Source organism: Aethalodelphis obliquidens, unplaced genomic scaffold (assembly GCF_003676395.1).
Source record: "Aethalodelphis obliquidens isolate GAN/ISIS:26980383/991018 unplaced genomic scaffold, ASM367639v1 scaffold51, whole genome shotgun sequence".
Taxonomy (NCBI): domain Eukaryota; kingdom Metazoa; phylum Chordata; class Mammalia; order Artiodactyla; family Delphinidae; genus Aethalodelphis; species Aethalodelphis obliquidens.
The window spans coordinates 862684-879234 of NW_020837995.1; the positions used below are offsets into that span (position 1 = coordinate 862684).

A 16551-nucleotide genomic window follows, 5' to 3' on the forward strand; every position below is an offset into this window, starting at 1 on the left:
ACCCACTCAGACATCCTCTCCTTGGAGAACCGGTGCCTGGCCACACTCCCCACTCTGAAGAGCACTGTGTCCACCAGCCCCTTAACCCAGAATCTCCAGATACCTCACGTGGTGCAATCTGACCTGTGCAGCCTGAGTGCCAGCAACCACCTGCTCTCTGAGCCTCCAGCCTCAAGGGCTCAGTGCTTCTCTGAGGGTCTAGGCCTTCTGACCTGCCCCAGGGTCTTGAAAACCATCTCTGCCACAGAGAGAGCTCAGGAAGCAGCTTCGGTAATAGCTCCATCAGTTGTCTTCACTGCAGCCATGTCTGTTAGAATGTCTAGTCACTAGCTTTCAGTGCCACAGTGTCCCTGTGTGCTGCTCTGTGTCTGTGTACCTTCTTTCCTCAGAGCCTCTTCTTGAGGCATCTTTTACCCGAGGGCTGTCTTCGTGAGCGTCATCACTCTTACTGCTTATCTAGTGCAGAGATTCTGGACAATAGAGCATAAGTAGGTTTTGTCCTTGGAAAGCCTCTTCTCGGGAGGAGAGCCGATATACTATTGCAGTAGCAGAGTCAATCAGGTGCTTTTGAGATCTTACAAGGCATGAGAAACAACTACAGTACCACTTCTCTGTGTGTGCATGTGCAGACACACGTCCACTTGTACACATCTATATAAGCACGTTTAGTATACAGGTCAGGATCGGTAGACAAACACACATTCCTTCTATGTAGACTTGAGATTTGGACTGAGGGAAAGGCAAATCTGAGCCCTCTACCATTTTTGCCAATTATAAGCCACTTGACCTTGGGCAAGACTCTTAACCTTTTTTTTTTTTCTAAATTAATTTTTATTGGAGAATAGTTGCTCCACGATGTTGTGTTAGTTTCTGCTGTACAACAGAGTGAACCAGTTACACGTATATACACATTCCCTCTTTTTTAGATTTCCTTCCCATTTAGGTCACCACAGAATATTGAGTAGAGTTCCTTGTGCTGTACAGTAGGTTCTCATTAGTCATCTATTTTATACATCGTAGTGTATATATGTCAATCCCAATCTCCCAGTTTATCCCACCTCCCCTTCCCCCTCTCTGGCATCCACAAGTCTGTTCTCCACATCTGCGTCTCTACCTCTGGCTTGCAAATAAGTTCATCTGTACCATCCTTCCTAGACTGCCTACCATCCTTCTAGACATTAGCGACACCACACGATATTTGGTTTTCTCTTTCTGACTTACTTCCCTCTGTATGACAGTCTCTAGGTCTATCCATGTCTCTGCAAATGGCACTATTTTGTTCCTTTTTATGCCTGAGTAATATTCTATTGTGTGTATTTACCACATCTTCTTTATCCATTCCTCTGTTGATGGACATTTTGGTTGCTTCCATGTCCTGGCTATTGTAAATAGTGCTGCAATGAACATTAGGGTGCATGTATCTTTTTGAATTATGGTTTTCTCTGGGTATATGCCCAGGAGTGGGATTGCTGGGTCATATGGTAGTTCTATTAATATTTTTTAGTTTCCTGTTTTCCATAGTGGCTGTATCAATTTACATTCCCACCAACAGTGTAGGAGGGTTCCCTTTTCTCCGCATCTTCTCCAGAGTGGTCCACTCTCACCACTATTATTCAACATAGTTTTGGAAGTCCTAGCCGTGGCAGTCAGAGAAGAAAAAGAAATAAAAGGAATCCAGATTGGAAAAGAAGAAGTAAAACTGTCACTGTTGGCAGATGACATGATACTATATCTACATAGAAAATCCTAAAGAGGCCACCAGAAAACTACTAGAGCTTATCAGTGAATTTGGTAAAGTCACAGGATACAAAATTAATACACAGAAATCTCTTGCATTCCTATACACTAACAACAAAAGATCAGTAGGAGAAATTAGGGAAATAATCTCGTTTACCATTGCAACAAAAAGAATAAAATACCTAGGAATAAACCTACCTAAGGAGACAAAAGACCTGTACTCAGAAAACTATAGGATACTGATGAAAGAAATCAAAGACAGCACCAACAGATGGAGAGACATGCCATGTTCTTGGATTGGAAGAATCAATACTGTGAAAATGACTATACTACTCAAAGACTCTTAACCTTTTGAAGCTTTAATTTCCTCACCTTTAAGATGAGATCAATGAAAATCCACGTCATAGGGTCATTGTCAGGATTACAGCTACTGCCACCTTACATTTATTTAGGGCTTTGCAATTTGCAAAGAGTGATACATACATGACCCCATTTAATCTTGTAACAGCCCCATCAGGTAGGTGGCAGGGAATGAGGAAGCTGAGGCTCAGAGGGTATGCTCACGATTGCTGGGCGATTGATCTGGGACTTGGTCCTTCTTCTTCTGACTCTAAAAATACCTTAATAGCCTCTTGGGAGGTGTGTTGTGAAGGGCCCCAGGCTCCTAGGCTGTGACGTCCGTAAGGAGATGAAAGAAGCTGGAAGATCATGAAGCATCTGAGCAAAGGCTCAGAATGTTGATCTGGGAAAGGGCGTGTGTGTGATACTGAGAGATCACTCTTGTCAGACTGGACAGATCCATGCTGGGGGGTGAGGGGAGAAGAGTTTAGGTGCTAGAAGGTAGATGTGGACTCTTCCTAGCCCTGGGTGCTGCTTTCAGATCTCTGTCTTGTATGAGGGGCTGTGGGTGAGTGCTGGGATTCATAGCTGTCACTATCCCCAGGGTCGATGGTCTTCTTCTGGAGAGAAGAAGCCAGAAGACAAGGAATGGGCAGAGGCTCAAATGCCTTTTTATAGTCTAAGCTTGGGAGAGGCGGAGAAAGTGGAGGAGCTGACCCTGACGCTCACTACTGGGGACTCTGAGCCCCGTCCTGAGCCTGCTGACCAGGCCCTTCAGGAAAAGAAGGTAAAAGTTCCAGAGCTGGGGAGAGGTTGATGGTGGAGTGGGGGGGCCTGGGGAAGTTGGGTAGAGCGGGCACCAAAGGCTGATCCCCTCCACAGAGAGAAGGGGAGGGAACTCTGGTTTCTTACTTCCTGATCCCCTTTTCTGACCTCTCAGCCGGACAGACATCTTCCTGAATCTGGGTTCATTCTCTCTGTCTTTGGAAGTTGGCCTGAGTGGATGCTTAAGTTGGTCCTTATTACGTCTTTTCTCCTTTCTTCCCTCTTTTTCCCAATTCCCAGATGGTTCTAATGAGCTTCCTCTGTTCTACTCTGGTGTCAGACGTAAACACAAATGATGCAGCTTCCTCTACCCAGGCGTTCCTCCTCCAAGTCTGTAGTGAACTTGCCCCCTTGGAGCCTGAATTTATACTCAAGGTATTGTGACGTGAAAGAGGGGATGGGAGTGGGAAGTTAGGAGGAAGGGAATTTGGTTATGGTGTGTCAGGGGGATGGTGAGAGGCTTTATACTAGGGGCTGAAGGAACTTTACTTAGGAAGGTAGTAGGATCTCTGGGTGAGCCTGAGGCCCATTCCTAGGGTTCTCTGAGGAGTGGGGGAAGATAGGATTGAGAAAGTATCCTAGGGTTTGTTTATTTAGTAGGTACACAGGCTAAGTACACAATACTAGGCCTTGAGGGTTATACCAACAGATAAAACGAAACTTGGACCCGGCTCTTAGGGAATGGTATTATTAATGGTATTATTAGCGAAGCAAAAACGATCCCAAATATTATATAAATGCAAATGGAGTAGCAGATAGTGAATGTTTCAGAAGCAGAAAAGAGAGGGAAAATGTTTCCTATGAAGCTTGGGAAGATGGCAGGATAAATCAGCAATTTGAACCCTGGGTAAGTTTTTGATAGACATGGATGGTGGGAGGTCTTCCAAAGCGGGAAAAGGACAAGGTTAAAGGCCCTTAAATTGGGATAAGTAGACTTAGGAGAAGACTGGTGAATAAGGGCTAGATCATGGAAGATATAGAATGCCAAGCCAAGAGGCTTGGATTTTATATTTACAGACAATATGGAGGGCTCAGGAAAGGTTTTATGCAGGCAGGTTAGATAAGCAAATAAGGGCGGGGTGCTGTGCAGAAGTGGCTGAGAGGCCAGCGCTCCCTACCCTGTGCCCTAGGCATCTCTGTACGCCAGGCGGCAGCTGAATGTCCGGGATGTGGCCAACAGAGTCTTGGCCATTGCTGCCTTCTTGCCTCTCTGCCGCCCCTACCTGCGACGATATTTCTGTGCCATTGTCCAGCTGCCTTCTGACTGGATCCAGGTAGCCAGGTTCTACCAGGTATGGCATTCAGTTCCCTGACTTTTGACCCTCACTTGGTTCCCTCTCCTTTGCTCACTGCATCTGTGGAGAAAATTCTCAGACACTTTGGCCTGCCCTCAGCTGTCCTCAACCCCGGTGCCCAGACAGGACAGCTTCTCCTGGTACCAGGCTGGGTTGCCCAACAGGGAGAATAGGATTGAGAAGGGCTGGACTGAGTTTGAGGAAACTTGGTGTTATTCCGGACCTCGTGTTTCCAGTGAAGAGAATAAGAATCTGAGAAGTCTGCCCTCAGGTCCAGGACCACAGAAATTGTCATTGTAGAGCTGGGGCTGGGGACTTCCTATCCTGTGCTGTCACTTAACCCCATGAAGTGCTCTCATTTTGTTTTGGAGGGTCTCGCTCCTGAGGGTTTCTCGTCTCTCTGACAGCTCCTGACTGGAGAAGAGGAGGACAGGCTGGTGCCCCTGCCTGCCTGCCTGCGTGCTGCGATGACGGACAAATTTGCCCAGTTTGATGAGTACCAGCTGGCTAAGTATAACCCTCGGAAGCACCGGGCCAAGAGGCGCCCCCGCCGGCCACCCCGCCCTCCAGTCAGTCCCTGCCTCTACCCTGGTCATTCACAGCCTAGGCCCTTTTCCCCTGGAAAGTGAGAGGGATGAGGGAACACGCTGACCTCCTTAAACAGCTGACATGTTTCTACCACCAGGACAGAAGGAGTCAGAGAAATGCAGAGGAGCTGGGTAGAGCTCAGAGGGCAGAGAGGGCAGGGCCTGCCTTTTTCCCAGCCAGTTTCCTTTGGGGTAGAGTTGGGCCTTCAGGGCTATTGGAATGGGTCTCTCTAGGGACAGCCTCCACTTCCCCTTTTGAAATGGCTTGTCCTGTCCCTACAGAAGGAGCATACATTTTCTGAGACACAGAAATACTTGCCAAAGTTCATTCGGCCTCTTCAAGATGAACAGAGGATGGTGAGTGCCTTGTTCTGGGGTTCTAAACATACACATACGGTCTTTTCTCAACTAATGTTTAGAAATGGAATTCCATTTGGTCCAGAAATACTACTAGTGGGTATGGTAGGCACATGCCAATGTCCTACCTGGATAATTCTCAGCTGCATTTATGGGGTTTTGAGAGCCCCAGGAAAGGCTCCTTTTGTTTCCATTTTGCTCTCCTTGGTGTCGTTCTTTACTGACAGATGGCACATCCAGCTGGATAAGTGAGTTCAAAACATTATGAAATATCCACCTTCCATAGGAAGTTTTAAAAACAAGTCAAACAAAAAAAGTTTTTTTCTTTTACTTTAATAACAAGACACTGGTCTTCGCCGTTAAGAGCGTAGAAGCTGGATTCAGACCGTCTGGGTTTGAATCTCCCCACCTGCCCCCCCACCAGTTGCTGGCTCTGTGAACCTAGGCTGAATGGCTTACTCCCTCTTGCCTCATTTTACTCACATATAAAATGGGGATAATAGCAGTACCTTCTTCATTGGGTTTTTGTGAGGATTAAATCAGTTACTGTATTTAAAGTATTTCTAACAATATCTGGCACTGAGTAAGTGATGATTTCATCATCATCATCATTAAAATAGATTTTTAGGAAAATATATTAGTATTACAGGAAAATACATCCTCAGTTGGTCCATTGGTCTTTTCTCTTCATCCTATTAATACAACCCAAACTTAGCTCTTCTAACAGAGGATTCTGAAAGCCAGCTTCTTTCATTTTTTAACTCCTCACAGCCTACATTGTGCTGATGCCTCCATTTACACGCTCCAGGTCTCAGCGATTTATTTATTTATTTATTTTAAAATTTATTTATTTTTGTCTGCGTTGGGTCTTCGGTGCTGCATGCGGCCTTTATCTAGTTGCGGAGAGCGGGGTCTACTCTTTGTTGCGGTACGCGGGCTTCTCATTGCAGTGGCTTCTCTTGCTGTGGGTCATGGGCTCTAGGCATGTGGGCTTCAGTAGTTGCAGTGCGCGGGCTCAGTAGTTGTGGCGCACGGGCATCGTTGCTCTGCGGCATGTGGGATCTTCCCGGACCAGGGCTCGAACCCGTGTACCCTGCATTGGCAGGCGGATTCTTAACCACTGTGTCACCAGGGAAGCCCCCAGATCTCAGTGATTTAAATAAGAGCTGCTTTTCCCTCTTCCTTCCTCTAAGAACAAGGTGTTTTCTGTTTATTCAAGCCCCATCTTGCTTGTCACCACCCAGTCATCCCATGTTAACCATTGATAGTTCAACCTTGTGTAAATGAAACACGGTGACCCCGTAGACCTACTCTGTTATGTTCATCACAGAAGCTCTTGCTGTTGGAGAGTTTTACCCTCTATTCCTATTCTTTGCCCAAATCTACTTTGGGGAAAGAAATTACCGTAGTTATAGGATAGTCTTGGTTTTTGTTTTCTGAAGAAAGTGACCATGGTCATAGATTGAATGACCCCTGTGGGGCTTGTGGATATTTCCACAGTTTGAGGCAACCTGCAGTGCAGTGTCAGAGAAAAAGAATGAGCCAAGTTTCACCCTGAAGAAGTTGGTACAGAGACTGCACATCCATGAGCCTGCACAGCTTGTCCAGGCCCTCCTGGGCTGCAGGTGAGAAGATGTACCCTGAGCACACGCTCCATCCGGGTAGTGGCCTGATTCTTCAACACCCATGGCCCCAATCCCTGTAGTTGGACCCCAGCAACATTAGTTTGGGCAGACCTGGCCTTAAATGTGACTCACTAGCTTTGACTGACTCACCATTCCTTTTCTCAGTTATTTTCAGCTGGCTTTGAAATCCTAAGTTTTTCCTCCTCTGTTCCAGATACCCCTCCAACCTACAGGCCTTTTCTCGAAGTCGCCTCCTGGGGCCCTGGGATTCTAGCAGAGCCGGGAAGCGGATGAAGCTTGCTAAGCCAGAGACCTGGGAGCGAGAGCTGAGCTTGTGGGGGAACAAAGCTTCCGTCTGGGAGGAACTCATCGGTAAAGTAACCTTGACCGTCATACCTCTTTCCTCTCTTCCTCATTCATGCCTCTATGTTTTGGACCCTGACTAGAAGCTTTCCATGGCATGGTGCAGTTATTCTCTTACTTGGCAGTTCCATCACTGAAAATGATTGCATTTATCAGGTCTGCCATTGACCACACCAAAGTGAACAGTGGCACCTGCTTTGAATAGCACTGGCATCATAGGTAGGTCATAATTCCAGACGTGGTTAGGTGATACACAAGCCTTTATCAACACATGACAAAAGCAGTACCTTCTATCTTATTTCACTTGTGTCAATATCTGTGTAACTCATCCAAACAAGGTAGGACTAGTATGTGGCATACTGGAATCTCCACCAAAACCCTTTTTATTATTATTATTTTTTTTTCCGGTATGCGGGCCTCTCACTGTTGTGGCCTCTCCCGTTGCGGAGCACAGGCTCCGGATGCGCAGGCTCAGCGGCCATGGCTCACGGGCCCAGCCGCTCCGCGGCATGTGGGATCTTCTCGGACCGGGGCACGAACCCATGTCCCCTGCATCGGCAGGCGGACTCTCAACCACTGCGTCACCAGGGAAGCCCCCAAAACCCATTTTTTAGGACATGGATGTTTTAGGTAATTTGCCCACACTGATAAAAAGAATTCAAATGGGGAAGACTAAGTTACTTTCAGTCTTCTCTTTCTGTCTGTTTTTTTTGCTAGTTTATTTTTAACTATAGAAGGATCTTCCTGTTTCATTTTTTCTTTTATGTCCTCTTTCATCTTTGAAGTCAACTTCTTTCTGTTGAAAAATACCTGATTGTAGCCCTTTTGACTGCTTGAGTTTTGTGGACTTCGTATTTTGGAGCTTCAGAAGCCCAAGTTGGCTTTTATTGCTCTGTAAGCTGCCATTTATAGGTGGTACTCAGGGCAGCCCAAAAAGCTTAACTGCTTATCGTTCCTCCCACTTTGGGGTTGTCACTAGTGCTGTATGTATCAGAATCACATGGGAATTAAAACACACACACACACACACACACACACACACACACACACACACATACATGCTTGACAACTTATTCTGCAATGTTGATACAACTTTGGGAAGAGTAGGATAAAGGAGCCTGGATGGCAGTCAACATGTGTTGGTGGTTCTAGTATGCATCATCTCCCCTTTCCTCCCTCTGCCTCTGAAAATTAAAACTGCTATTTATCTTGGTTGAGACCAATGCCCATAATCTAAACCAGTGATCTCCAGACCACTGGATCATTTATTGCAGAAACAATTTTGGGGATACACCAGAATATATGTATATATATATTAAAAAAATTTTTATACATGTACTAATCAATTATGTACTTTAGGAACTATATAACATATAATTATATAAATATAGATATGAAAATTAATAAATATAACTATAAAATAAAAGATAAAAATATAATTAGATATACAGATCCCTCTGGAAACCAGAGGCTCATTAACAACTCATTAATGAATTATTTGGAATGAAATCAGTGAATTTCTCAACCTATAGGATGAATATTCATTTATTCATCTAGTATCGTATCAATAAATATGATATTGAACTTAACTTCTTATCAAAGTGATCTAGAAAATCTTTCATACGTAGCAACATTTGAGCAAAACTAATGAGTTGACAGAGGATGCAATAGTTCATGAGTTGTCACACATCATTTACATTGCATATACAACATAATTGTTCTACACAGTCTGTAAATCAGAAGTATTATGATTGGAGAACCCCAGGACTTCCAGCAGGCTTAAAGCTTTCTAGCTATAATTCAAATGAGACTTACATCACCTTAAAAAAGGTACCACCACTTTCCCAATGAAAGCTGCTGATGGTGGGGCTAGTGCCTGGGATGTGGGTGGGGACTAACAGGCCTGGTCTGTAATGTAGTCTGAACGCATCTCTGGGTGTTAGCCAGGAAAAATATCACACCTCCTATTTATGTTGACCTTTATCTAAAAGAAAGAATGTTTCCAATGTTTACTATACAGATTGAACCCCTGTAGTCACTTAGTTCATGTTACATGGTTATGTGTCATGTATGATAGTTGAGGCTTCTTGAGGAAGAGGAGGCGTTCCACAATACAAGGGCATTGATGGGGCCCCCTCACTCTTTTTTGGTTTTTGCATAATGAGACTTGTTGCAGCTTATCTCTGAATTGTAAATGGATTTAGAATTATTATTCAGTATTAACCAAACTAACCCTCTAAAATTGACATAAGCCTTAAAAAGATTATTAAGAAGCTATGACTTGGGACTTCCCTGGTGCGCAGTGGATAAGAATCTGCCTGCCAATGCAGGGGACACAGGTATGGTCCCTAGTCTGGGAAGATCCCACATGCCGCAGAGCAGCTAAGCCTGTGCGCCACAACTACTGAGCCTGCGCTCTAGAGCCCGTGAGCCACAACTACTGAGCCTGCATGCCACAACTACAGAAGTCCGCATGCCTAGAACCCCTGCTCTGCAACAAGAGAAGCCACTGCAATGAGAAGCCCGTGCACCGCAATGAAGAGCAGCCCCCGCCTGCTCGCTGCAACTAGAGAAAGCCCGCACGCAGCAATGAAGACCCAAGGCAGCCAGAAATAAATAAATAATTTTTAAAAAAAAGAAAGAAACTATGACTTGAAGGTAATACTAATATCACAGGGACAAGTGAACAATAAGAAAGTGACAGAAGTGAAATTCTGCTTCAGGGCAAATCTTTCTCACCTATCTTTATTTTATTTTTCTTTTAATTTTTTTTTTAATTAAAAAAACTTTTTTGGCCATACCGTGTGGCATGCGGGATGTTAGTTCCCTGACCAGGGATTGAACCCGTGCCCCCAGCAGTGGAAGTGCAGAGTCTTAACCACTGAACCGCCAGGGAAGTCCCTTTTTCACCTATCTTTATTTTTTTAATTTATTTAAAAAAATTTTAAATTTATTTTATTTATTTATTTTACTTATATTTATTTTTGGCTGCATTGGGTCTTCGTTGCTGCATGTGGGCTTTCTCTAGTTGCAGTGAGCGGGGGCTACCCTTCGTTGCGATGCGCAGCTTCTCATTGCGGTGGCTTCTCTTGTTGTGGAGCACGGGCTCTAGGCGCATGGGCTTCAGTAGTTGTGGCTCATAGGCTCTAGAGCACAGGCTCAGTAGTTGTGGTGCACGGGCTTAGTTGCTCTGCGGCATGTGGGATCTTCCCGGACCAGGGCTCAAACCTGTGTCCCCTGCGTTGGCAGGTGGATTCTTAACCACTGCTTCACCAGGGAAGCCCTCACCTATCTTTAAGTAAAAAATGATGACTATTTAATCAGCTCATACAAGACATTGACCAAAAAACTTAAAAATTATCAAGAAGACTATTTGAAATATCAATTTACACTCACAGTTAATGGTGAACCTTTACTTTAAATGTATATCCTCCCTTGAAATATTAACTAATGATTGTACTACATGTATATAATTTATAAGATTACACTAGGAAATTTCTCTTTAACCATCTAAAAACTTTGGAAATCATTACTGTGGATTAGAGAATGTATTTTGCCTGTTAAGCCCAATCTCAGGGCTGGAGCCGGCAGACAAAGTGATACCCTCAGTTGTTTATTGAAATAGCTAATCCCATAAACAGTGTTGATTAGGTTTTGCTCCAAGCTCAGGCAACCCAGTTGTTATCTTTCCAGACCTTTAAAACATTTTGGGTAGGATAGATCATATGTTTGTACCTCATTTGCTCCAACCTGAACATTCTGCATGGCTCTGGTCTCTGACCTCTCTCACTCATCCTTTGTTTGCTTTTCTCACCCTATGTCCTACCTTCCGTAGACAATGGGAAGCTTCCCTTCATGGCCATGCTTCGGAATCTGCGCAACCTGCTGCGGGTTGGAATCAGCACCCGCCACCACAACCTTGTGCTCCAGAGACTCCAGCATGCTGTACGTGTGAAGGGCAGGGAGCCAGCCTTCTCCTAGTGGCTGGGGAAGGTCATAGCCACCAAGCTATTTCCATATGGGCTGTAAACACATATGGAGCTTCAGATAGGTTGAGGGAGACAGGTTTGGGGGTTCATCATCCCTTAGAGTACAGAGTATAGTAACTTTCCTTTTTATTTTCTGAGATCATTTCTGTGATTTAACTAACTTCAGAGGGAGTCTGATATAAAAGAAACAGGGAACCTTCTGTTACTTCCTCTCCTTTCCTCGTATTCTCACGTGACATCTTTCTTTATTCTTCTCCACCTTTATCTAATATCCATTTTGGTCTTCCTCACCTTCCGACAGATCTAATAGAGTGGTTATCTCATCTTCCGGGTCCCTGGAGCCTCTGATGCTCCCCATGCTTCCTGGTCCTCTGTTCATGACCCCTCTCTTGCTTTGCAGAAGTCAGTGATCAACAGTCGGCAGTTTCCATTCAGATTCCTTAATGCTCATGATTCCATCAATGACTTTGAGGCTCAACTCGAAAAGAAAGGTATTATCTCTCTTCTTCCAACTCCTGTTTGTCTCTCATGCCTGAGAATAGATGAGACAGCAGCACTGGTATTTTCAGCCTCTTGCCTTCCAGTCTCAGGGTATGGGGTGGGCAGAGGTCAGACACTGGCCAGCCCAAAGGATCAGGACTCAGGACAGGCAATGATGGGAAGACAAGATGAGGGAACAGAAGCTGCCTGACTCAGATACTTACCTGTCGCCACCCAGAGTTGCCACTTCCTTCCAACACAAAACTGATAAAGCGGATAATAATTAAAAACACAAGATATGGCAAGAAGTGTGCCTATTCCTGGCAGTTTTGCAAACCAAGTCGTCGGGAACTTCGGGCAGCAATGATGATCCCCGTGATATATGAGCAGCTCAAGCGGAAGAAGCTGAAAATACACAAGGCCAGGTGTGTGTGTGAGTGTGTGCTATCTGGGAGCAAAGGGTGGGCAACAAGAGGCAACCTGAAAGGGCTTGGGAGTCATCTGGAAACCCCAGCTTTTATTCTGCAATGACATGCTTGTCAGTCATCCCAACGGCTGAGACTTGCCTGTTTCCAGTCTTCTCTCGCACAGCAAACCTTGTCTTTAACATTGTCCTGTAGAGAGATCATGAAACAAAATCTGTGTTTGGGCCTCCACTCTTATCTGTGATTGCCTTATTGGTTTCTGTGGACTCCTTCAGCCTGTGTAGCATTTCCCTTCCTATTAGTACATGATAGTGCCTCTCTGCTTATGCTCTGGTTCACATTTTCTTTCTTTTTCTTCTCTGTGATATCTGTTTGTTTTTCTTTTTGTTTCTCTCCTCTGTGTATTTTCTGACCCATTCACTTTCCTTCTCCTTTTGACACATGTAAAGATAGTTATCATCAAGCAGACTCAAAGTCAGGCATAAAACCTGTTCTGTAAGCTTGGTGAAGTCCCAGCACTCTGTCCTTTTAGATGCATCCACAGTATCTTTATTCGTTTTCATTCAAGACAAATGCAGGGCTCATCTAACCTTCTAGTAGGACTCAGTGGCCAGGACTCACCTGAATCAGTGAATCAGTGGCAGAACATGGGGCCGTTAAAGAATTAAGCTGAGGATGCAGTCCAAACAGGATGTCTTTGCTGGCCAGTTTGGTAGCCACTAGCCACAGGTGGCTGTTGAGCTCTTGAAGTGTGGCTAATGGGAACTGAGATGTGCTAGATTTCGGGGCAGTGTGAAAAAGGATGTAAAATATCTCATTTGTAATTTTTGTATTAATTACGTGTTGAGGTGAAAAACTATACGTATATAAGGCTAAATTAAATGTAATATTAATGTGTCCTGTTTCTTTTTACTTTTTTAAATGTGGCTGCTAGAAAACCTTACATTACATGTGTAATTTCAATTTCATTTCATTTCATTAATTGTAATTTATTTCTACTGGATAGCACTGGTAGAGACTGCTGGATTCTCTAGATTAAAAAAACTGAAAAAATTTAAACGTGTACAAAAGTAATGAGAATAATACAATGGACTCCCATGAAACTGTTAGCCACTTTCAGTGAAAATCTAGATTTTGTCAGTCTTCCTTTCCTGATCCCTCTCTTCCCTTCTTTTCTTTTTTTTATGAAGATTTAAAAAAATTAATTAATTAATTTATTTTTGGCTGCATTGTGTCTTTGTTGCTGCGCACGGGCTTTCTCTAGTTGCAGCGAGTGGGGGCTACTCTGTTGCGGTGTGCGGGCTTCTCATTGCGGTGGCCTCTCCTGCTGCAGAGCACGGGCCCTAGGCACACGGGCTTCAGCAGCTGTGGCACGCGGGCTGTAGAGCATACGCTCAGTAGTTGTGGCACACTGTGGCACATGGGCTTAATTGCTCCGCGGCATGTGGGATCTTCCCGGACCAGGGCTCGAACCCATGTCCCCTGCACTGGCAGGCAGACTCCCAACCACTGCGCCACCAGGGAAGTGCCCCTTTGAAGATGTTTTAAAAAAAACAAATGCCAAATAATATGATACATCTTATTTCACCCCTCCATATTTCACGTGTCTCTTAAAACAGATGTTTTCTTATATAATCAGAATGTCATTAATATAGCTAACAGAACTGAAAATAATTCCTTGGTATTATCATTTATTACCTAGTCTATATTCAAATTTCCCAGTTGTCTCAAAAGTATCATTTCACAGGTTTATTCAAATCAGGATCCAAACAACGCATACACACGTTACATGTAGTTATTAAGATTTACTTAAATCTCTTTTAAATTAATTAATTAATTAATTTTATTTTTGGCTGCATTGGGTCTTTGTTGCCACACACAGGCTTTCTCTAGTTGCGGCAAGCGGGGGCTACTCTTCGTTGCAGTGCGCGGGCTTCTCATTGCGGTGGCTTCTCTTGTTGCGGAGCATGGGCTCTAGGCACATGGGCTTCAGTAGTTGTGGCTCGTGGGCTCACTAGTTGTGGCTCGTGGGCTCCAGAGCGCAGGCTCAGGAGTTGTGGCTTACGGGTTTAGTTGCTCCATGGCATGTGGGATCTTCCCGGACCAGGGCTCGAACCTGTGTCCCCTGCATTGGCAGACGGATTCTTAACTACTGTGCCACCAGGGAAGTCCCAGATCTACTTAAATCTCTTAAAATCTTTTAATTGTTTTCATGCCATTGACTTGCTGTGGAAATCAGGTTTGGGGGCCCCACAGAAGGTCCCACATTCTAGATTTGTCTGCTTCTCCAGTGTCATCTCACTTGTTTCTCTATTTCGTGTACCCTGGGCATTAACTCTAAAAGCTTGAATAGATTCAGATTTAACTTTTTTTCTTACGTGAATATTTCGTAGGTGATCCTTTGTACACAGTGAGTAAGACCACCAGAATTTTTGTCTCCTGGTAGGACACAGCATCAGGAGGCACCAGAAGCCTACTGGTCCCACTCATAGTGTTGTTGATTGATCAGTGCTTTTAGGTTATGGTAGCCTGATTTCTCCACTGTAAAGTTAATGGTTTATCCATTTGATAGTCTATGCCCAAATCAGTTGTTTCATTAGCAGTTGCAGAATGGGGGTTTTCTATCATTTCCATATTTATTAGCTAGAACTCTAAAAAGAACTTCCCTCATGAACTAAAGCTATTTAGTTACTTTGAAATAGAGATTGTCTTGGGAAGGTGGGATGAATGTTCGATTCTTTCTCCTTTAATTGCCATTTTTTAGAGTAAGAAGTTAGCATGTGTTCTTTAAATTACAATGTAAAAATATGTAGCAGTTAAATCTTGCCTCATGAAGTAAGTATGGACTGATGTGGTCAGCATGGCAAGTGATTTCAGAGAATGGGTCTACAGATGACTTCTCTCCTGCCATGAGAATGGATTAGGATGGTCTTGTAGAATGGGGGCCAAGGGAAGCTCTGTCCCTGTTTTCTCTACTGACATTGGAGATGGGCTGTGGAGGGGGTGAAGACTTTATACTTGAGTGGCAAGTTCTCATCTTCCCATCCGCCTCAAAGTGGCAAACAGTGAAGCCCCTGTCTGTTTCTTTCCTGTCTGCAGACAGTGGAAATATGACCGTGCAATGCTGGCTCAGTATCGACAGGCCCTGGAGACAGCTGTGAACCTCTCCGTCAAACACAGCCTGCCCCCGCTGCCAGGCCGCACCCTCTTGGTCTATCTGACAGATGCTGATGCAGACAGGATCCTTCCCAAGAGCAACCCACAAGGGGTAAAAGAATAAAAAGATGGGGTGATGTTGGTAGGATGCTGGAGATCCTGAGAGGCATCCTGTTCCCAGACCTGGTTCTCCCAGGCAAACACTCAGAACTAAAATAAATGACATGCATTTGCTTCCCAGTATCAGACCTTGGTTCCTAGGGATAATTCCTAGAATGTGGTCTCAAGCATGTTCGTGGATCGTAGCACTAACCTTTCACATTTGGCTGGTCCTTAATACTCTCTAAATTTCTGTCACCAAAATATATGTCACTTTCACCTCCTTACATCCCAGTGTTGAATTTGGGCAGGGATCCTGGCCCTTCTCCACCTCCTACCTGGTCAACTCTTCCTGGGGACTGCTGAAGCTGCCCCATCTTAATAGGGGATTTTGTCCACTTTTCCCCAACCAGTGGAGACGTTTGGCCTCTAGAGCTGGGTGGGCAAAGGTGGATTCTAAAATAGGGGAGTCTTATTTTACCCTGATGCTTGTCCAATCAGCCCCCTCTGAACTATGTGCTGCTGTTGATTGCAATGATGATGACACGGACAGAGCAGGTGGATCTCTTGCTGTGTGGAAGTGGCACTGTGAAGACTGCTGTGATTAAGGCAGAGGAAGGTATCCTGAAGACTGCCACCAAACTCCAAGCTCAAGTCCAGGTCAGACACCCACCATGCAAATATATGTGAATAGACAGAGGCCTGGGAACAGCCTGACTAGGAAAGGGTCGGTTATACTCAGTTTAGAAGATTTCTTTCTTTCTTTTTTTCAAAAAATATTTATTTATTTATTTGGTTGCACCAGGTCTTAGTTGCGGCAGGCAGGCTCCTTAGTTGTGGCTCCTGGGCTCCTTAGTTGCAGCTCACCAGCTCCTTAGTTGCGGCATGCAGGCTCCTTAGTTGTGGCATGTGAACTCTTAGTTGCGGCATGCACATGAGATCTAGTTCCCTGGCCAGGGATGGAACCCAGGCCCCCTGCATGGGGAGCATAGAATCTTAATCCACTGCGCCACCAGGGAAGTCCCTCAGTTCTGAAGATTTCTTGAGCAGACTATAGTATTTGTTGTTTAATGATCATCTCCCATGCAACCACATGACACGAGTCTCTTTCCTTCAGGAGTCGGAGGAAAAGTGTGAATCGTCCCTGCCTACTTTTGGGAAGCACTTGCTGTCCCTGGCTACCCAAAGGGTCCCTGTGAGTACTGCCCAGTCCCTGAGAAACCCTCCCCTCTCCAACATTTTCTTCCACACTGATGTATCTCATTTCTCAAAGC

General features: G+C 44.7%; 1 protein-coding gene across 9 annotated transcripts in view; it reads left to right on the forward strand.

Moving 5' to 3' along the window:
* TEP1 (telomerase associated protein 1) overlaps window positions 1–16551 on the forward strand; it is a 49572-nt gene that overhangs the window by 4254 nt on the left and 28767 nt on the right. For 8 of the 9 annotated variants that reach the window (XR_003428156.1, XM_027083755.1, XM_027083753.1 and 5 more), the window contains 14 exons: window positions 1–270; window positions 2681–2863; window positions 3142–3276; window positions 4032–4193; window positions 4604–4765; window positions 5066–5140; window positions 6641–6765; window positions 6980–7137; window positions 10964–11073; window positions 11518–11608; window positions 11836–12022; window positions 15122–15290; window positions 15779–15937; window positions 16395–16472. The exon at window positions 1–270 ends at the window's left edge or, in 7 of these variants, runs on beyond it. Coding sequence is in view for 8 of the 9 variants with exons in the window: in XM_027083755.1 (XP_026939556.1) it covers window positions 1–270; window positions 2681–2863; window positions 3142–3276; window positions 4032–4193; window positions 4604–4765; window positions 5066–5140; window positions 6641–6765; window positions 6980–7137; window positions 10964–11073; window positions 11518–11608; window positions 11836–12022; window positions 15122–15290; window positions 15779–15937; window positions 16395–16472 (2064 nt within the window). In the remaining variant the exon portion in view is untranslated. Of the gene's footprint in view, window positions 271–2680; window positions 2864–3141; window positions 3277–4031; window positions 4194–4603; window positions 4766–4823; window positions 5141–6640; window positions 6766–6979; window positions 7138–10963; window positions 11074–11517; window positions 11609–11835; window positions 12023–15121; window positions 15291–15778; window positions 15938–16394; window positions 16473–16551 lie in introns of those variants that run through there. The other variant, XM_027083754.1, reaches the window with a different exon arrangement.